Source organism: Simochromis diagramma, unplaced genomic scaffold (assembly GCF_900408965.1).
Source record: "Simochromis diagramma unplaced genomic scaffold, fSimDia1.1 OVJJ01000585.1, whole genome shotgun sequence".
Classification (NCBI taxonomy): Eukaryota; Metazoa; Chordata; class Actinopteri; order Cichliformes; family Cichlidae; genus Simochromis; species Simochromis diagramma.
The window spans coordinates 1987274-2009591 of NW_024387398.1; the positions used below are offsets into that span (position 1 = coordinate 1987274).

The 22318-nt window shown below is 40.5% G+C and overlaps 1 protein-coding gene across 1 annotated transcript in view; it reads right to left on the bottom strand.

Moving 5' to 3' along the window:
• The window catches only part of zgc:154054 (uncharacterized protein LOC777616 homolog), a 34964-nt gene that overhangs the window by 376 nt on the left and 12270 nt on the right, over positions 1–22318 (bottom strand). Inside the window, exons 6-14 of the mRNA XM_040010216.1 lie at positions 21323–21436; positions 20110–20185; positions 19484–19598; positions 19249–19379; positions 18757–18864; positions 13431–13624; positions 8228–8306; positions 3227–3293; positions 2301–2413 (exon numbers count right to left, since the gene is read on the bottom strand). Coding sequence (XP_039866150.1) covers positions 2301–2413; positions 3227–3293; positions 8228–8306; positions 13431–13624; positions 18757–18864; positions 19249–19379; positions 19484–19598; positions 20110–20185; positions 21323–21436 — 997 coding nt within the window. The remainder of the gene's footprint in view (positions 1–2300; positions 2414–3226; positions 3294–8227; positions 8307–13430; positions 13625–18756; positions 18865–19248; positions 19380–19483; positions 19599–20109; positions 20186–21322; positions 21437–22318) is intronic.

Consider the following 22318-nt stretch of genomic DNA (forward strand, 5'->3'; position numbering starts at 1 on the left):
CTGGCTTATTGTTTAGGTTAACAAGTAACACAATGAAAAACGGAGCTTTGTAGATTTTCACAGACCGAGTTATTGCAGGGAAACCTGCACGCATACATGTGGTATATGTTGGAACAACTTGGTGCACCTCAGAATAACTTAAGTCAGACTAGCTGCTGTGTGATTGAACGTCTGCATGCCACCACAAGCCCAGGTGTGAAAGTAACAGCGGAGCTCAATAAGGGCGTTTCGTCATAATTTTTTTTCTATATTATTTCTGTTCTTTCCAGTCTGACCTCATACTTCATAGGAAGAGAGTAAGAGGTCAGACCGGTTGTACAACAAGCCTGGTTTTCTACCTGATCTGTTTTTAATGAATATTCCTGTTTGATTTAACAGGAACTGAAGGTAGTCTGAAACTATGGACTCAAAATGTGGTCATAAATATTTTGTACTTGTAAAAAAGATTTGTATGTGTAAAAAAGATTTGTGTGTGCGTAAAAAAGATTTGTGTGTGCGTAAAAAAGATTTGTGTATGGACTTAGCCCAAAAAAACCCTGCAAGTTACAAGTACGAATTTTGACCCTATTTTTCTTCCTTTCATCTGATTGGTCAATGTCATGTCAATCACAAATTAAACAATCCAATCAGAGAACAGATGGGTTTGGCTGTTGGAGGGGCGCTTTTTTGAACTGCAGGTCTTTGAAGGGAATAAATGCCCTTTTACATGCCAACCCAGCGTTTTCCTTCATCACCACGAAGGAAAACAGTCTGTGGTCGTCCGAGTTTGGTGATTTTTGTGTCACAGGTCTACGTGTTTAATACAGGGACTTCCACAGCCTTTTCAACAGCGCTGCGGACCGCAGGGTGGGCAGTGTTTTGGAAATGACAGTCTTCATTACAAAGCTTTCTTCGTTATGAATTAGCATAGATGTTTTTATTGAACATTTGAAGAACTAGCAAAAAAAACAAACTCTTGTAGAGGACATAAAGTCAGAGATAGAAAAGACAAGGAGCAGGTGCATCTAGTACAGGTAGAGCTGCTGCACACAGAGCCCAGCAGCCAGCAACAAATTCTGGATCCTTTGCTTTTAGTTAGCAGTTAGCATTAGCAGCACATGCTGCGTCCGATGTGAAAGGACCTTTATGCTGCGCACTGTGACTCACAGCAATGGTCCCGGGTCAGCCCTGACGTTGTGTTAAACTAATCCTAAAGTAATAATGTATTTCTAACCACTGACATACCACAACTTTATCCTTTCAACAGCTACTGAAAGTTAGGGGACCTAGCTGCTATTGGATATTTATATAGAGATTACCCTTCAAGGACCTGCAGTTCAAAAAAGCGCCCCTCCGACAGCCAAACCCATCTGTTCTCTGATTGGATTGTTTAATTTGTGATTGACATGACATTGACCAATCAGCTTAAAGCAGGGGTGCCCAATCCCGGTCCTCGAGAGCTACCGTCCTGCAGCTTTTAGATGCATCCTTGTTCCCACACACCCGAATCAAATGAATGGCTTGTTATCAGGCCTTTGCCAAACATGATGGCATGCTGAAGAGGTAATCAAACCATTTGATTCGGCTGTGTTGGAGTAGGGATGCATCTAAAAGCTGCAGGATAGTAGCTCTCGAGGACTGGGATTGGGCAGCCCTGGCTTAAAGGAAGAAAAATAGGGTCAAAATTCGTACTTGTAACTTGCAGGGTTTTTTTTGGGCTAAGTCCACACACAAATCTTTTTTACACACACACACAAATCTTTTTTACACACACAAATCTTTTTTACGCACACACAAATCTTCTTTACAAGTACAAAACCGATTTACAAGTACAAAATATTTATGACCACATTTTGAGCCCATATGAAACCACAACATTGACTCTTTTCTTGTACTAGTTGCCACAACCCCTGTTTCCTGATGATCTTCAGTGCACTCTGTGGGAGTGGGGGTGCAGCCGTATGTGAAGTGGCTGGGATACTGATGGGAGAAACTGTTGCATCCAGAGCATGTGGCCTAATCTACTAGCACTACTGTGAGCTGACCACAGTGGTACTGAGTCCGTTTTAAAGGTTCACCTTAAGAATCAGCAACTTGAATGACAGAATTCCAACAAGATACTTTGATCACATACGTTTCATAACATCACATTACATCATGTGACATAAGAACAGGGAAGAACTGTTTGTTTGATGGCTGCTTGCTTGCTTTTAGTTTTGTGCATTTCTTTTTTTTTTTACTGTTTTTATTTATTTATTTTCTTACACGAGATTGTTTTTAAGTGTATAAAAACACACTTAACACAAGTATTTGGGTCAGACCTCACTCAGCAGAGCCCAGACATCGGAGTCGGAGTGGACCACCAGGCGCAGTGCAGAGACCGGCTGCAGCGCTGCTTCAATCTTTCCTTCAGCTAATCCATTCACAAATTCACCTGGAAACACACAGCAGTAGGTTGGGTGTGTGTGTGTGTGTGTGTGTGTGTGTGTGTGTGTGTGTGTGTGTGTGTGGGGGGGGGGGGGGTCTATAAAAAGCACAGGTAACAGAGTAACTTCCTTTTCTCATATAATGCAAAAGCTTTTTCAAACATGCGAAATACTTAGTGCTGTGAACACGTTTAATGGTAATAAGAACAAACTAAGAACAGCTGCTCAGAGCTTTGGTGAAGTACTCTCCCAGAACAAGAACACCACAAAGGGACTGGCTAACAGAGGCCAGAACAGTCCTGATTATGAGGGATCCCTACAAGGCTGTGACACCATCAAACTACTGGCCAATTACCTGCCGCTTTATAACAGGGAAGCTTCACTCAGGCATCACAGCAGACGTTCAAAGCACCAGCTGCTGGTACAACAGGTAGAGCAACCTGTGCAGCGGCTAAATGTACAATAATATTTCCCTTTTGGAATAATAAGTAGCTACTTCATGCTCGGCCATACAGCGTTTAATAGGAACCTGTTGGCATGCTTTTCCTTGTTCATTAGTTTCAACCCTCTCGAGGCAGGCGTTGCCGATTTGCAACAGTTAAAAACTAACAACCTGATTACCCCACATACATATTTTATGAGGTTTTTTTACTCAGAAGTACCACTGCAGGACTTGGTTGTGCATTAGCAACTAAAACTTAATTTGAGCCTGAGAGGGTTAACACAGATGGTTGATGAATAATGTGTGATTGCTGCTAAATGTACGATAAATGAGCGTTTTTGAGACGCTGGGAGCCCCTTCCTTTGGTTTATGTATTTACCAACAATGATGAAGCCATTGCCCGACTCCCTGTAATGAGGAATGGCCACTTTGTGTCTTGCCAGCACCTGAAAGAAGAAAACAAGTATCTCAGGTGTAAAAGGCAAAACACTGACATTTGCCTATCATTTGGAGTTCAGCATGATCAGCAGGAGCTGTGGTATTCCAGAGACAGCGGGTAACGTATTCCCCACAGAAGCAAACATGGATGATTATATTTTAAAAACTGTGCCACAGACGAACAACAGACCTCAGACCTCAGAGTCGTGGTCAATCACATGACCACTTCAAGATGACAAAGCAACAATGTGATATATACCAGTTTTTAAATTGTGTTGATAGGCCAGTAAAACCAGAGTCATGATAAAAAAATATGTACGTGTGTTTTTTCCTGAATAGTTTCGTCACGTTTAACGTCTAAGGAAGCGCAGCGAGCACTCTCTGCTTGTGAGCAAAAAATAAAAAACTAAACAAAAAACAGCCCGTTCGTGTTGGTGGAAAAACGCACCATGTCGACCAATCAAAAATGACATGGCAACATGACGTTTGGTTGTTTAGGAAGAGAGAGAGAGAGAGAGAGAGAGAGAGAGAGAGAGAGAGAGAGAGAGAGTTTTGAGATGTGAGAGATTTGTGACGTTTAGCGTGTTTGGAGTGTGTAGTTCATGTGTTGTCTTGTGTAGTTAGTGTGTAGTGCTGTGGATAGTGTTGTGTTGTGTGTCAGAACAATGAGGCGGCTGCTGTCTCCAGGTAGAAACAGCAGTGACACACCTGCTGCTGTCAGACCTGCAGGTATCAGGCTGTGATGTTTCCTTTATAGTGGACAGAAATATTTGGAGTGGCACAAATAACTTGTGTGGCATCTTATTGAAGAACAGCTGATTGTTCTGTAAATAGTTTAAATTGGTTATAAAAAAAGGGTAAAAGGTAAATGGCTGCAAATATCTTTGTTGTTTGCAAAACTTGTGCACATGAAATTTAAAGTTATGAAATATGATTCAATAAACATGTTTGTGGTTGTTACAGTAAAAAATATAAAATCCGAGTAGAACGTTATATTTTTTGTCTGATTGTAGATCAGTTGTGTTACTACAGTTTGTCAAAATGAAAACATAACTGTAAATTCAGACACGTGAGGAAGAAAAGTAGTTAAAAATGGCCAATTATACCCTGGAGCCCAGAGGGTTAAACTTTTATTTTTTAAAGTAACGCAATAGTTACTTTTCAAGTAATTAATTACTTTTAGAATCTTCTAACTCACTAACTCAGTTACTTTTTTGAAGAAGTAACTAGTAACTATAATTAATTACTTTTTCAAAGCAACTTGCCCAACACTGGTAATGCTGCCCATGTTTATGGAACAATTACGAACTTGTAAATTTACGTAACGACCACACGTGTTGTCTTTTTGGTTACCTTACTGCTTTGGCATTTTTACAGATTTTTATGAAGTCCTATCAGGACATGTAGTCAGAGTCAACGAGTAATATAAGGGGAGAAATCATGCGATTATATGTCATCATTTGAAAGTGTAAACTCAGTACAAGCACTAGTACCGTTTCCAAACTGAAGGTTAAGGTCCATACGAATGAGGATGTCAAAGACAGGTGTGCCAAGAAGACGTCACCACAAGAAGACTGAGGACGCGCAGGCAGTCTTCTGCAGAGTTTAAGTCAGTTTTAAGCTGAGGTTTGCGCGACATATTCCCGACAGCTCTCTACCCATACAATCAGAATAGACTGCACACATAGGTGTCATCTGTCTCTGATGTCATAGCACTTCAAAATGAGAGATGGCTCAGGGTCACGTGATTTAGCCCCAACTATAAGGTTTATCCAAAAGTTTTGAATCTAATCTTAAAAGAAGAGAGGATGTCTGTCTCCCAAGTCCAAACTGGTAAGACATCATGGTATTAGAGAAATAACTCTCTCTCTGTGCTCCCACTGCAGCATTTTGAATTAACTGGAGGCTTTTCAGGAACTTTTAGAACAACCTCCTAATCCTGGTCTGCAGCAGTCCAGCCCCAAAGCATCGGCATCACTCGGAGACAGGATATAACTTTAGAGATGCTCTGTGGATGAAAGCAGCGCTACATATTTGCTTCATTTGGACCCTGAAGGACAAGATTTCTCTCAGTGTTGCTGGAGGCCAAGCTAATGCCATCCTGGTTAGAAACAATGTTACTAAGATTTTTCAGGCCGAGTAACATAATCTCAGTTTTGTCTGAGATCAGAAGCAAGAAATTAGAAGTCAGCCAACCTTTTATGTCTTTAAGACATGACTTTGAATCAGCAGTCCAACGTTTTTTGCGCCACGTGTCGGTTTAATATCAGACGATATTTTCACCTTTAAGCTGTCTTTGATAGGACAAAGACAAAAACTCTATTTTGTAAATATAATAATAGCAAATGTGAATTCACTGTGTAATCGTGTAACTTTGTTAGCAGCGCCCTCCTGAAATTCGCAGACAACACTGAGAGTAACATCCTCCTCTCTGCCCCTTAACGCTCTCTGGTCACTATGGTAACGTGTAAATATTTCTTTCAAAATAAGACACACAGCTACACCACGGGAAAAGACCCCGGGAAACAGAGTTAACCATAAATTTCACACCTGAGCCCAACTCTCCCGGCCCGGTACCAAACGGCTCACAGACCGGTACCGGTGCCCTGGTTGTTGGGGACCGCTGCTTTAAATTGGTGTCATCCAGCTCAATACATCTGGGTATGACCCGCAAAAATAAAATGTATACGTATGCAATAAAATGTACATGTTTTTTTTCTTTGTGACTGGAACATTTTATTTGTGGTGAAATTCATTATTAGTTCAGGTAAAACAGGTAAAAAAAAAGGAAGACTTGGCCCTGACTGTCAGCCTGGCGACAGTGCTGAAAGAAGCCTGGGGTTATCTCATTTTACTACATCAGCAGCCAGTAGTAAAATGACCTAGTCTGTGGAAGGATTTTTGTAGAGCTGCAAACTATCTTTCCGTGCAAAACAAAGTTCTTTTAAATGAGTGCAATGTCATTTCCTCTCCAGTTTACAAGTTATCTGTCTTATAGCAGGGGATCAAACCTCTGATTTCAAGCTTTTTTCAGAGGAGCCACAGTTTTCTGCAACGTATGCAGTGAGGTTGTAACACGAGATATTTGACTTCTGAGAATAACATTTACATAGCTGCTCTACATTATTGTGGCATATTCTTCCACTGAAGAAGATAAGAAGGAAGCACCTTTAGAAAAAAATTATTACCATGCTTTTTATTGTTTTTTAATGTCTCTGTAAAGCACTTTGAATCACCTTGTTGTTGAATTGTGCTATATAAATAAACTTGCCTTGCCTTACAGCACTTTCATAAAAAAAAAAAAAAAAAAAAAGAAGAGTGTACTGAAACTGTGCAGTCCATTATTGTAAAATGGACGTTACTGTCCAGACAGATTTGGGTTATTGGTCAGTTTCTATGTCGTGTGTGATCAAAACAGTCAGTCAGTTCATTCATATTTAGCAAAGAGTAACAATGCAGTGTAGGGGTTGTCATTTGGCGCATCCACGTGAATGTTATGAGCAACAATTCAGGTAAAAAGTCTAAGAAATCAGACAGAAACAAAACCAAACTTCTTTATGTGTTAGAGGGTAACAAGGCCAAGAGTGAGGCTTTCAAATGAATCATGAATCTGTCAAAATATTTGGATTTCTTGATAATTCTTTGAGTAAAAATTTGCTGCCACTCGTCCTCAGCCTGTGCTGTGAGGACCCAGAAAGCGGTTTAGCAGAACTCTGGGAGGGTTATTCATTTAGACAAATTCATCCAGCTGCAGCCAGGTTTTTGAAGGAAAACAAAAAAAATCTGTATTTTGATCAATTATTAAATCATTTATTAACTTAGAAAAGAGTAACATAATACTGGATAGTCCACATTTGATCATTTTACTGTTTGAGTCAAAAGTTCTATTTAGCTGGTCTGGGAACAGACACGGACTCTGGGGACTAGTGATGTCATTCTGTTAAAATAAATAATGGCAAAAAGAAACTAGCCCTCGCAGTCAATCACGATCACTTATGAGAAGTTTAAAGGCCTCAGCTGCTTATGCTGTGTATCTTAGACAAACTATACAGACTTACAGGTGTAATTTCCCCGGGTGTGCTCTGTGCTATGAGGCCTGATCAGACATCCACAATTACTTTGCTTCCACATCTGCAGCGTTATTGTTTGAAACGGCTGTTTTATGGTTGTGATCAGTTGCACTACTGTGGGATTTGTCTGTGCGTGACTGCGACTGAAAAACTTGTTGTGAGTGGTGATAGTTTCCATCTTATCTATTTTAATTCTTTTTATCACATTATCCCTCTGTTCAGCACTTTGGCTGACACTTGATGTCTTTTAAATGTGCTATATAAATAAAGATGACTTGACTTGAGTCACTTGGATGAGACGAAACGTTTCTCCCACTGACACTGCTGTGTGCAGATGAGCAGAATCAACTGTCCTGGCCTTTAAGGAACCCCATCTAGCACTGGATATTTCATAATAAAAAATAAAAACAGAAATCTTGTTCCAATCCTTTGTTTGTTTGTTTGTTGTTATTGTGAACTGAAAAGCTTGTGGACCTGAAACTAAACGATGAGGTTTCCCTCTTATCTTCCACACAGGGATTCCATGTCTGTCTAACTTTACTCAAAGGCCACCGCTGGCCTGACCACTTTTCCCCTTCAGCGTGACATACATGTTAACTGACACACACACACACGCACGCACGCACACGCACACACACACACACACACACACACACACAGGGCTAAATAGAGGCAGCAGGCTGATAGCAGATAGCTTGTTGTGGTAGATGTTTCTTGTTGCCTTGCTACTCTTTTCATCAACACCCGAGATGAAAACCAAGACCCACTCAACCGCAACATTAGAACTAAAGAATACACGCCCAGAAAATAAGCACACGTGTACACACACACACACACACACACACACACACACACACACACACGTTACTCACACTGCTAGGCAGTACTTCCACTGTTGTATTGAAGAATTTATCTCCATTGGTCTCGATATTTCCACTGCGAATCAGGTACCTGCATTGTTAAAGAAAAGAGCACAGGTGGAATATAAATACGCCAACCTGGTAACATCTACACACAAAGATGCTCCTGGGCTCAAATACTGCACGCAGCATTATTATCACGTCATATCAGTTTCATTTCTAAATTACATTTTCCTTTAAACTGGCGTTCATGTTCATTTGTGCAATGAAAAAAAAAACCCCAACAAACTTCAACCTATCACTTTAAACTTTACTGCTCTAACATACAGAAATGATTCTGAATAATAACTGAAACCTGTGCAAAGATGTTTTAAACTGCTACAGTATCACTTGACAGGAGGAAAATATTTAAAATTGAGCAAAGAAACTGTCATTTTTCTAGTTTTCGTCTTGATGTCTTGATGCATTTTTGTAGTTGGTTCATATTATGGAGGGAAGTCATTCTTTGGAACCAAGCAAACAGCTGTGTGACTACCAGACAGTCCTGTCAGCACAGGATCACAGTCTGGCACATGTACTGTACAGGAAAAGTCATGAAGCTCATACAGTTAGAATGTTGACTTTCCAGAAAGACGTGCTGCAACCAATCATCTCTTTTTGTTCGACCATAACAGGACAGGTTTCACAAAACGAGTGACATACTGACTCTGATGCTCCAGTTTCTCTTTACTTAGTAGCACAAGGAGATTTAAACATTCTTAGAAAATACATCACACATTAAATAATCAGTTCTTATCAAATTTGGTAGAGAATATGAGTGCTAACATTTTTTTAAAAGATTCTCAGATTACTATCTGAGTATCTTTTTCCTGTGCAGTATCTTTGATGTACTTAAGACTGCGCTCTTCTGGAGCCACTCGTCCAGTTTGGGCGTCACTGCCCTGAGTACTCCAATTACCACGGGGACTACTAATGCGTTCACCTTCCACATCTTCTCTCGCTCCTCTCTCAATCATTGGGACTTCTTGAGCCACCCATATTCCTTCTTCTTGATATCTGTTAGTTACACATTTTAAATCTCATGTTTTGAAAGCCCGGTTGGTTAGCCATCACCGTTTGTCTGTACATGTTCCACAGAATCTTAGCTCGGTCATTTTCAATCACCCTAGCGGGTGATAGTATACAGATGTTTCGGTATACTACAGGGAGTGCAGAATTATTAGGCAAGTTGTATTTTTGAGGAATAATGTTATTATTGAACAACAACCATGTTCTCAATGAACCCAAAAAACTCATTAATATCAAAGCTGAATGTTTTTGGAAGTAGTTTTTAGTTTGTTTTTAGTTTTAGCTATTTTAGGGGGATATCTGTGTGTGCAGGTGACTATTACTGTGCATAATTATTAGGCAACTTAACAAAAAACAAATATATACCCATTTCAATTATTTATTTTTACCAGTGAAACCAATATAACATCTCCACATTCACAAATATACATTTCTGACATTCAAAAACAAAACAAAAACAAATCAGCGACCAATATAGCCACCTTTCTTTGCAAGGACACTCAAAAGCCTGCCATCCATGGATTCTGTCAGTGTTTTGATCTGTTCACCATCAACATTGCGTGCAGCAGCAACCACAGCCTCCCAGACACTGTTCAGAGAGGTGTACTGTTTTCCCTCCTTGTAAATCTCACATTTGATGATGGACCACAGGTTCTCAATGGGGTTCAGATCAGGTGAACAAGGAGGCCATGTCATTAGTTTTTCTTCTTTTATACCCTTTCTTGCCAGCCACGCTGTGGAGTACTTGGACGTGTGTGATGGAGCATTGTCCTGCATGAAAATCATGTTTTTCTTGAAGGATGCAGACTTCTTCCTGTACCACTGCTTGAAGAAGGTGTCTTCCAGAAACTGGCAGTAGGACTGGGAGTTGAGCTTGACTCCATCCTCAACCCGAAAAGGCCCCACAAGCTCATCTTTGATGATACCAGCCCAAACCAGTACTCCACCTCCACCTTGCTGGCGTCTGAGTCGGACTGGAGCTCTCTGCCCTTTACCAATCCAGCCACGGGCCCATCCATCTGGCCCATCAAGACTCACTCTCATTTCATCAGTCCATAAAACCTTAGAAAAACCAGTCTTGAGATATTTCTTGGCCCAGTCTTGACGTTTCAGCTTGTGTGTCTTGTTCAGTGGTGGTCATCTTTCAGCCTTTCTAACCTTGGCCATGTCTCTGAGTATTGCACACCTTGTGCTTTTGGGCACTCCAGTGATGTTGCAGCTCTGAAATATGGCCAAACTGGTGGCAAGTGGCATCTTGGCAGCTGCACGCTTGACTTTTCTCAGTTCATGGGCAGTTATTTGCTGCCTTGGTTTTTCCACACGCTTCTTGCGACCCTGTTGACTATTTTGAATGAAACGCTTGATTGTTCGATGATCACGCTTCAGAAGCTTTGCAATTTTGAGACTGCTGCATCCCTCTGCAAGATATCTCACTATTTTTGACTTTTCTGAGCCTGTCAAGTCCTTCTTTTGACCCATTTTGCCAAAGGAAAGGACGTTGCCTAATAATTATGCACACCTGATATAGGGTGTTGATGTCATTAGACCACACCCCTTCTCATTACAGAGATGCACATCACCTAATATGCTTAATTGGTAGTAGGCTTTTGAGCCTATACAGCTTGGAGTAAGACAACATGCATGAAGAGGATGATGTGGACAAAATACTCATTTGCCTAATAATTCTGCACTCCCTGTATGGCAGCCACTTGGTTATGGCGTTCCATGTATGCTAGCATCTTGCACCAGCCTGCACCTTGGGTCTTGCCTGGTGTGATAGACCCCAGCCTCTGTGCTGTCAGACACTTCCTCTACCTGGTCCATTATGGTTCTTCTCCTTGCTCCTCTTCTTTCTCTGGTTTCTCACCAAGCACGTGGTTGGTTGTGGCCATCTTCCTGATGTACTCCTGGTGAAATGTTTAAGCCTGGATAGTGGTTCTGACACTCACTTGCCCCTGGCCACCTTCCTCCTGCTTAGCTCTTGGGTTTCTTGGGGATAAGGGCTGTCCGGCCTTAATTTTGGGTGCATCTCATCCGGTAGCAGCTGGTTCCTTTGTGCTGCTAGACATTCACTGAGTGCAGTTAGCTTCTTTAGCCAGCAGGAGTGAATCATGTCAGGGTGTGCTGCTGTCCAACTCTTTATAGTGGAAACTTTTTCTTGGATTTCTGCCATTGTGATGGTTGGTCCTGTTTAGGGAGGTTGCTGTGGTCTATTCTTAGATCCACTAGTCAATAAGGATTGTTGTTATATGTTGTGTCCTTCTCCTATATGTTCTTCCAGTATTGCTCCGTCTCCAGACTCTATGGGGTTGTTCTCACATTGCTTCCCTACTACTGAGAGTACAGCTTGGATAGTTCAGTGGGGCAGGGCTGGTTTATTCTCCTGGGTCGTATCGGTCTTGTTCAAGCAGTTATCCAAGGCTTTGAGTCTTTGTTTGACTGTCTCAGGCCTCAGGTAGTGGCAGTTTGTTGTACAACAAACTGCCACTACAATCTTCATTAATCCTTTCTGCCATTCTGATAGTTGGCTAACCTCCCTCCATGCAGTCTTGATTTCCAGTTTTCCATGGAGGGTACGGCTCCTTGTAACCGTTGTTCATCTTATAGTCAAGCATCTGAATGATCACCAGTATTGGGGAGTAGCAGAATACATGTACCACCGTTATGTATTTAAAATACAAACTATGAGTAACTGTATTCCGTTACAGTTACCATTTAAAAAGGTGGTATTCAGAATACAGTTACTTTGCTGAAATAAAGGGATTACACGGCGGTCTTTTCCTGTTTCATATGTTCGGCTATGCCCTCTCTATTTTTGGTTTCCACGCCCCAAACAAAACAGGCATTAAGAGGCTCTAATGTCTGTGTCTCAATCTCGCCGCCCATGTCACCACTGCTTGCAGCAGCATAATGATGTGAAGAAATATTTTAAAAAATTATTCACAAAAATGATTTCATATGAAGGCAGAGTGTTACAGGCATAGCCCTAAAGCATGCAGCCTGATGGGCAGTAGTCCGTGCTGCAGGGAGAATGGACTGCCATACACGTTATGTGTCTGTGAGCGAGGGAGGGAGAGAAAGGAAAAGTATGAGCTGTCACAGAGCAGAAACGGGAGCTGGAAGCATGTAAATATAATAATAACCACTAAAGCCAAGAAGAGTGCCTGACGAGCCCAGCTGTAAGTAAGCTGTTAAGACTCGACTGTACGCCGTGTTCGTGTTTTCCTCCGAAACAATAAGTTCCGTTGGAGCAGTCTTTCAACGCCTCTCTCTGTCTCTTGCTAGCAAAGTTGACCCAGACAACAAAGTAAAGCTAGTTTTCAGCTACGAGCCCGACACGAACCCGGCGTATTAGTCAGAGGTCCCTTTACTACGGTTCGGAGCCGCGGACCTGTTTTATATACGCGTGAAACAGTTTTCTATACGAGATCGCTGCAAATATATTCAGATTTAAAAATCTAGTCGGTATTGATATGGAGAGTAACCTTCAGTAAAAGTAATAAATTACACAGCAATAGTACATTCATGTAGTTGTAAAAAGCATGATAATATATTAAGTAATCCAAAGTATTCAGAATACGTTACAAAATACATTTTGGGGCATGTAATCTGTAATCTGTAGTGGAATACATTTTAAAAGTAACCTTCCCAACACTGATGATCACTGTTGCTGTGGTGTAGATCAGTCGGTTTCAGTAATGGTCACAGTAGGGATTGTTTCTAATGCTGCATTCACATCGTCTAGTAGACTTTCAGAGGGTACTTCATGTTTTCCAGTTTAGCCATGACCTTCACTTTCGGGTCAGCTGCTCTCACATTCAACACCTTCGACGCACCAGTTGCTCTTAGGGCTTGGTACCCAATCTCTGAGGGTGGTGATAATGACATTTCCCCCTGACCCAACATCCTAGCTCTGTCTTGCCGCAGCATTTGTGCTGTACCTTATCATCCTCTAGCTGCTGCTTGTTTCATGCGTGTGTATGAATGAAAGCAGTTTGTAAAGCAGTTTAATGTGCAGACTGGGTCACCATCATCATCATTTGTGTTTTTGTCCTCTTCTTTTCTTTTTTTTTTTTTTTTTTTTTAAATAGAAAACATTAATTTGCAAAATTTACAGACTGTATGGAAAATAACTAAACAAACTAACCCAGAAGTGTAGACTGGCTGGGAGAAGTTGAAGAGGATGTAGTCACCCTGGAGGGGAGTTATTGCCCAGAAGAAATCTCGTCCTTCGTAAGCACTTTTCAAGCTGTGCGTCTGGTAGTGTTTCAAAGTGCTGCTCACCTCTGCAGGTGGGTTATTGTGAGCCTTGTACAGCGTCTGCTTCCCAAAGTCTTTGTCCTGAAGTGGATAAGAGAAAGAAGAGAAAAATATCTTTGCACATACCACAGCACATCCACAGGCGAGAACACTTAACAACATGAATGAATGATTCTGGGTTTGCAGTCAATTCAAAACACATACAGTTAAAATGCTAAAGCTGCACATTCACATTATATGCCAGTGTTCATGTTAAATGTTTTCACTCATCGGGCTGTGCTGTCATGTATCTACTCCATGACAAACACCATCATTCTTTCACACTCATCTCAGTCGCTTTCTCTTGTCTTGAACTCTATTGTCAGCTAAGCAAACAGCAGATCAACAACATTTTTTCTGCTCAGGTTAAACTGTATGGCTGATCCTATAGGGCTTTGTAGTTGACGTCACGCCGCAATGCACTGTGGGAGCGCGGCACCATTTCAGCAGGCCATGAATCAAAACAACCACACTGTGTTGGAAGGAAGATTGCTACGAACCACACTTAAAAGCAGCTCAAAATAAAAAGGACTGTATATAGACAGATTGCGTCCGGATGCAAAGAGACGGTACTTGCAAAAAAATAGCGTGCACTGGAAATGTGGACCCGTATGAAATAACGACAGTGGAGTAGAAACACTAGGCCAACCGCTATTGACTTACAGTGTGTTCACACCGAACGCGTTAGATGCGAACAGAGCGTCAGGTTTACATGTAAAGTCAATGGGAAAGCGCGATGACACGCGATTGCGGGTCCCGTGAAAATTCGGAAGCAGATTTGCGTCGCGAAAACGCGTGAAACGCGCGTCAGTGTAGCACGTCTGGCGCATTTGACTCGCAAAAAAACCCAGTTTTTGTGTTGCATTTTGTGCATACGCGCGTTTCGCGTCTACCGCTCGAGTTGGAAAAATCTGAACTCCAGCGTCAAATCGCGCCACGACAACCAATCAGGAGCCTGGTAACGTGGCTCTGACCAAGGTCAAAGGGGCAGATCCAGCCAAAGCCCTTCATTCTTCAATGGAGGGATAACCCATAATGTTGTATTTAGGGGGTCTACATTTGTGCCTGAAGTGCATTGCCATGTAAATAATTAGCATTTACTGAATATGTACTTACTAAGTAACACTGTTCAAAAGTTGAATAAAGAAACAAATAAATGTTTGCCTTTAATTAAAACATCACATCAGTTACAATGTAGAATCAATGTCATGTATAGTTTACAAATGACAAAATGTTCACATAAAATCATGACAGCATTTAAATAATATCACCCAGTGCTAGCATTCTGTCTCTTTTGAAAACTTATCACTACATATACAGCACTAGACTTTTAAGAGTATCTAACAAGAGCATTTCCCCTGGTTTTACTACCACACTGGGGCACATGTTCACCAAACGCAGCAAACCTTCACCATCTTATCCAGAAGGGTCACCTCTTCACCCTCACATGGAAGAAGTAATCTGAGTGGCCTGGTGGTGTGTAGCATGTGGTTTGAAGCAGGGATTTCGTAGTGCCCCATGTGTAGCGCTGGAACCCAGTCGGGATTTGTTTCATCCATTTCATAGACTGGTTTGCTGCAATAATGACAAACAATTAGCAACTCTATAAAGAGAACATATATAATAATTATAATTCTATAACTGTTTATAACTTGCATAGTTCATATTTCTGTATAGTTTTCATATTTATATCCTGTTCATAGTCTGTACATACTTATAGTTATAGCATATTCATAACATACCTTCATACTGTGTACATTGTAACATACACATAATAGACCCATATTTTGTACCCTCATACCTATAACAGACCCGTTTCTGTAATATATCTATATTATTGCTAATATATATTTTGTAATATAGCTATATTATTGCTAAAGCCCTTCTGGATGGATGCAAACTGCATTTCGTTGCCAATACTTGCAACATGTGCAATGACAATAAAGTTGAATTCTATTATATATATATCTACAAAATCACTCATTAGGATGTTTGTTCTAATTTGCTACGACCTCAGAGCGCATTGAAAATACAACTAATAGGCTATAAAGAGTAATATGAACTTATTTAGATCTGACCTGAATGAAAATGTCTGGAGCACCAACAGATATCTGGAGATGGAAGAGAACTGGATATCAGCTCGTCTCACAGCTGCTATCCAGGCTAGACGCCTTCTTTCGGTAACATCCGACACATGAGCTCCCTCATGTTGCTTCCAGGTGGGGAAATGATAAAAACAGAGCCCATTTTCTGGCTTATTCCCTTCCCGATCGTGCGATCTAACATTACAACCGACAACACAGCAAGTGCGAACCACTGCTGATGCTTTCGCTCCTTTGTTTGGCCTGCTAAAATGGCGCCTCGGCGGTCACGCTCCAAAGCCTTGAAGTGTTTCACAGGAATGCTTTTCATTGCTCAGCTGTCACACCTTATTTAACTCTACTAGTTTCACAGGTAGTTCACAGAGATGTTTTACCACCCTGTTCACCTTTAGCCTTCTTCTGTTGTTTAAGTCACGTTTGACACATTTCCTGGTTCATATTTGTAAAACAGCTTTTAAATATTTAAATCTGAAAAATATTTTATGAGTCTTCAATAAAGGCCTACTAAACTAACAGAAGAAAAGATGACTAGAAAAGCACCTTCTCTTTTACTCCCACTCAGGTGTCCTGACACCATTACCACCAGATTCTAGTAATATGCAACCCGTGCACATGTGACCCTTGAACCTCGTTATCAAAGCTCTTTTTAACAAATGAACTGTAGAGAATGTTCAGCAGGGGACATTAACATCAGCCATGTTCTCACTAATGACCTGATTGGTTTAGGAGAGTGCTGCCCGAGTAGTGCTCGAAGCCTGAATTTAATCTGCACAAATTGGTTTGGGTCGAGACATTTGCATTCTCACCTCAACCTCCACTGAACAGAAAAGCTCAGGGCTCAAGTACATGCACGAAAATGGCCATTTACAGTGAAACACATTTTATTTACTCATTGGCATTTTACAAGATCTGGTTGATAGAGTCCAAAGACGGCAATTTTACATTTACTTTTAAGTGTTACAAGTGTCATAAAGAGTAAATCAGACTCCTGCTGGACTTTGACTGGGCTATTCCAACACCCTGAATCTTTTCTTTTTCAGCCCTTCAGTTTGTTTCTGTGCTTGGTGTAGAGATGGCACGATACCACTTTTTTTATGTCCGATACCGATACCGATATCATAAATTTGGATATCTGCCGATACCGATATGAATCCGATATAGTGTTTTTTAATCAACAAAACTGTTTTTTAAATATCTTGCTGCATTTTGTATAAGTTCATACTCAAGTTTAAAACAACAACTACACTAAAGCTATTCTGTTATACCTGTATGCAAAAAAAAATATTTCATAGTTCAGCAATACTGATCAATCTAATAAACTTAAACCTACACCATCCTCCCTATTCTGGTATTTTAAAGAGTACTTAGCGTAAATATTAAGCAACCTAACTAATAGGGTTCCAACTCCCAGCAACAACAAAAATAAATAAATAATAAATAGGGAACCACCCCTCACGCTCCACCTCATGATGCTTAATCGACGTAATCAACCTTAATTTGATGCAGTGTGAAAAAAAATGCACAGAAATCAATTATTTTTCAAGAAATATTAAATAGATTCAACATCTTTCTTCAACAAAATTGCAGACTGCACAGATGGTACCTTCCCAAAGGAAAAAGTACTATAGCTTACTAGGGTATATTAGACTTAATAGTCACTATATACAGTAATTGACTTCTATTCATTTTACATCAAATTAAAACTTTGGGTGTAAGATTTGGATAATTATTTATTAAAAGCTAGACATTTTAAATGAGAATAAGAAAGAAAAGTATGTCTTTGTGCCCCCTTTTCCCTGTTCATGCCCTATCGGCCCCCCTGGCTAAACTTTGCTAGATCCGCCCCTGCACAGTTACCAGCCGTCAGCTACGTAGAAAAAGATCCTCGAGTAGAAAGTAATATTAAATACATTCTAACAACAGCTGATCAAGCTTAAACGTGCTGCGGTTGTTCAGCCGCTGGTTTCCTCTTTCTGGTGCAAAGTGGGCCAAAAACAAAGAAGAGAGACGGAGTCCCGACAGAAAAGCCGATCAGCTGATCATTAAGCAGTTTCATGATTGAAGTAGCAGCGAGAAGAGGCAGTCGCTTGTTAAGCTTAACGCAGGAATGCTTTACAAACATTCAGAGATGGACTTACACACTTGCTTTACTTCTCTCGGGATAACTTTGTCGGAGATGAAATGCCGGGTTGCTAGCGAAGCTCCAAATGCTATCCAGACCACCGACAGGTCCCGCATGCCACAGCCGCTCTATCACGTGATGCATACTGCTCCGACGTGCTAACGTTCTGAGGTGAGTTACGGCGTGTTGCAAGTTTTGTGAGGTGCTTTCGTGATATTTAATGGATCGGATTACATTTTTTATTTTTCTCCGATATCCGATCCAGTAATTTAGGTCAGTATCGGACCGATACCGATACGTAATATCGGATCGGTCCATCTCTAGCTTGGTGCCGTTGTCCTGTTGCATTACCCAAATTAGCCCAGGTGTTATCTTTACATCTGGCCTTAGATTCAATTGGAATAGACTTTGGTATAGGGAGGAGTTCATGGTCGACTTAGTGGCTTCACAGATGGTATGAGGAATACATGAGGATGCACTGCGTTTTGTTTTCACCAAATATCCCCAATGTTCTCCAATGGCTCTGACAGATAAACCTTCATATCCATCATGAAACACGTTTCCTGGGAGTCAAAAGAACTATTAAATCCGGTTCTTTTGTATTCTTTACGGCCAAGAAAGACACAGCTCAAAAGTGGTCCTTTTACTTAAAAAATGATCTTTATTTTACATATCCTCGATATGGAGACCTGAACACAAAACACACAACCCCAGGTCTGAAGCACAAATGGAAGCCTAGGTATTTATATACTTGCTCTCTACGTCACACCACTATAAGTTTCGATCAAAGACTCTGCTTAGTTTCACTTTCTGGCTGCAAAAGCATGCAGTTACCTGTCAGTGCTTTTTGGCACAGACTGTACTCAGAGTTAGGCCTCTCTTATATTAAAACAATATAATCAGCAAATACGCATTCGGATTATATATTCAAACCCCAACAGAACTCTCACCTTCAGATGCTGCAGTTTCCCGGGCAGAGAAGAGTGGAGACCAACATGCTGAAAGAGGGAAGGCTTGTACCTCTGCTTGAGTAGTGCCTTCTGCTCTGTGCAGTGTTTCTATATACAATGTGAGAACATGTGAGTTTGAAACGCACTGTAAAAGCTGCTCTTTACAACAACAACAAAAAAAACAAGCAATAGGAAAAAATGTACTGTTCAATGCTTTCTCAGTACTGGAAATACCATGCTTTGTATAGACAAGAGGTGTCATCTGCATAGAGTATGTAGAGTCTGAGTCCCAGATCTATTTAACCACAGATTTATTTAGAGATTTATGCTCCATTTTAACAAAAATCTACAACAACAACGTGCTTTTTCTTATTTGTAGGGCTGTAACAAACAGCAAAGTGTGTAAAAAAAAAATGAAGTGGTCTGACTCTTTCCCAAAACACAAATGAATCTATACTTTGCATTTCTTGACTCTTGATATAACTGACTTACATAATCTTTCTCGGGGTTGCAAACCTTCACCCACAGAATGTGATCCAGCAGCCAGTCAATAGGTTTGTCTCTGTGAAACATGAGGAAGAACTCGGCGATCATTGGGAGGTCCCGGGTCCGAAACAACTTGCCTGGAGAATCACACATACACACAAATGCATTCGTGTAATATTACCTAAAAAAATCCACACACACACACAAAAAAATCACTTCAGTATTTTACACAAAAGCACACCTATAAATCCAAGCTGGGAGAACTCAAGGTAGAGCCATGGCTTTGAAGCTTCGTTTGTGGCGTAGGCCTTCATCTCGTCATAGTAGCCCGACTTAGCAACAACATCATCCTCTAACTGGAAATCAACAGACAACAAATAATAATTTGCTCCTTTATCCTTTTTCTTAGTTATCCTAAACATAACAGGACTCTGTGCTGCACTTAGGCATTCGACCACACATTTTAGATCTGCTTAGCTTGTTAAAAACAGTCGTGTCAGGAAGTAGACACTATTTATAAAAAGTTTAAACATAAGCACAACTACAGCCCAATCAGACCACTCCTGGTGAAAAGGAGAAAGAGTTTACAACAGGCTATCATTTCAGACTTTTGTATTTCACATTTCTGTGATGTCATCTTTGGGTCTTCTGTAAGCATTTATAGTCTGAGCTCATCTGCAGTGCCCCTATCCAGACAGGCAATGTGAAAGCGAAAGATATATAAGGAAGAATTATAACATACAAAGCTACTCTGGCTGATATCACAAACAAATAAATGGTGCTAAAAATAAGTTTCCTGAAACATGATATGCAAAGCACAATAGAAATAAGGTGTTTAATAAATAATAACTAAAGTCTGACCCTAACCTGAACATAAAACGTTCCTTTGTCTTGAGCGTAGAGCATGAGGAAGCTGAAGTCCAGATTCTGTTTTGTTCGCCATCTAAAATCAAACAAGAAGCAAAAATATAACCCGAACAGAAATTCACTCACCTTTTTGGTTTTGGTACTGACTGTGTGTTTATACACCACTCTGCATTCAATAAATAACAGTTTATTGTTTAACACACCAAACACATTATAAGTCTCCTACTCTTCATCATTTATTTATTAGGTTATATAGTGTATATGTTGGTTTTGTGTCCTCTGTGCCACTGCAGCAGCACGTACTCTATTTTCTGCACTATAAGGCGCTCTTAAAAATCCTTTAATATTCTCCAAATTCAACAGTGCGCCCTACAAACTGATGCGTCTTATGTATGAATTCTGGTTGTGATTACTGACCTCGAACCGATTTTATGTGGTACACGGCGCTCAAAAATCTGTCAAAAAATGTTTTAGTACGACTTTGGTTGCTACGAAGCCGCACCGCTTGATGGATTGTCGGAGCATTACGGCTACCTTAGGCAGGAGCCTCGCGCAGTAATCTGGGTCCTAAACTCCGTCTACATCAGGTCCCAAAGTCAAACAAACACTGCGGCATCACTGAGAGTTAAAAACTGTCTAAATTCTTTCGTCTTTAATAAAATCATCAGTGTTGCTGCTTTACCAGGTGTAACAATTAAGTTTAACATCCAGGCATCCATGAAAACAGGATTTATTAAATTTAACGGAGTTAGAAGTTAGCAGGAAGTTAGCTCGCTAGCTTCCACCTAAACATGATATAGCATGTTCTGACTGAGAGATTTGTGAGAAAATTCAAACGTACAGCTCTGTTATCACTTCTAACATAAATTAAACTAAACAGCAGTGACGTTTGTAGCATTACTAAAGTTCGGCTAGCTGGTATATAATGTTGTGCTACGTGATCGCTAGCGACACAGCTATGCTAGCATAACATAAACACAGTGAAGCTGGAGGATGAACGCTAACTTTTTTCCCCCACTCGACAAAATTGTTAATGCGAAGGTTCCTGATGGTTATGGACAAATGCAATCGCATGGCAGGATTCTGTAATGTATAATCTGGTGCGCCTTATGGTCCGAAAAATACGGTAAAAAACACTTCAGAATTACCATCACTGACAAAACATTTGTAGCATTTCGAGACTGCATCATGTGATTTTGTATATGCACCGTACTTGACTCTTTCTTTGGAGTCTCCAAAAGTCTCCTTAAGGCTGGCGAAGTCAGGGTAGTAATACTGTGAAGGAGAGATGACCTCCAGCAATCCAGACTGCACCTCCTTGGGAAAACTGCAAAGAATGAGCTAGTTAACTGCAGAGATCAACATCAAGATACAAAGGAAATAATAGACATTCTTTGTTAGTATTTAGAGGTTAATCAAACAGTTATGTGTATGCTAACAAAATATGTAATAACAAGTCTTATGAACTGTAGGGCGTTTCATTCTCACACTTTACCTAGCTGTCCTGAAAAGTTCTTCCTAAATCACAGATCAAACATTGTATTTGAACAACAGGCGTTTAGGTTAATCAGAGAACAAATTCCTGAAAACATATGCTGGGAACCAACTTTCACACTTTCCCGTTGCCGGGAGGAAGAGCAGCAACAACATTAAAAACCTGTTTTGTGACAGCTTTTGTTAGCATGTAGTAGAGGCTAATGTAAAGCATCAGTGCACATAGACTACACTGAAGCATTTGCGTAAACAGAAATGTAATCAGGCGTTTCCAGTTCCATTTTACCAGAACATCTAATTGAGTTCAAAAAAATGAATGAATGTATGAAGACAAGTTTTATACACTCCAGTGATACAGTCATTTAAGATTTGGACATTTCTTGTGTTCTCTTTGCATAAAATTACATGCCAATGTGTAGTTTTATGCTTACAGATTACCCCTGTTATCTCAGGTTTATTTCTTTTAATCTGTGGTTGAATCTCAAAGAAGAGAAATGGAAATGTAGCTGCCTAACTTTTCCTTTATTTGTAAAGCGATACATAAAACAGACCATTTCCATGTTGAAGTTGCACATAAAGAGAAATACTTCCCCAGTAGACATAAATCTCACACATATGACCATCAGCCATAGTTAGTCCATGGCTGACTAAAGAAAATAGATTGGTGAATGCCCACATGCAATACAATCCTACTGTAATAATAAACATCTTATTT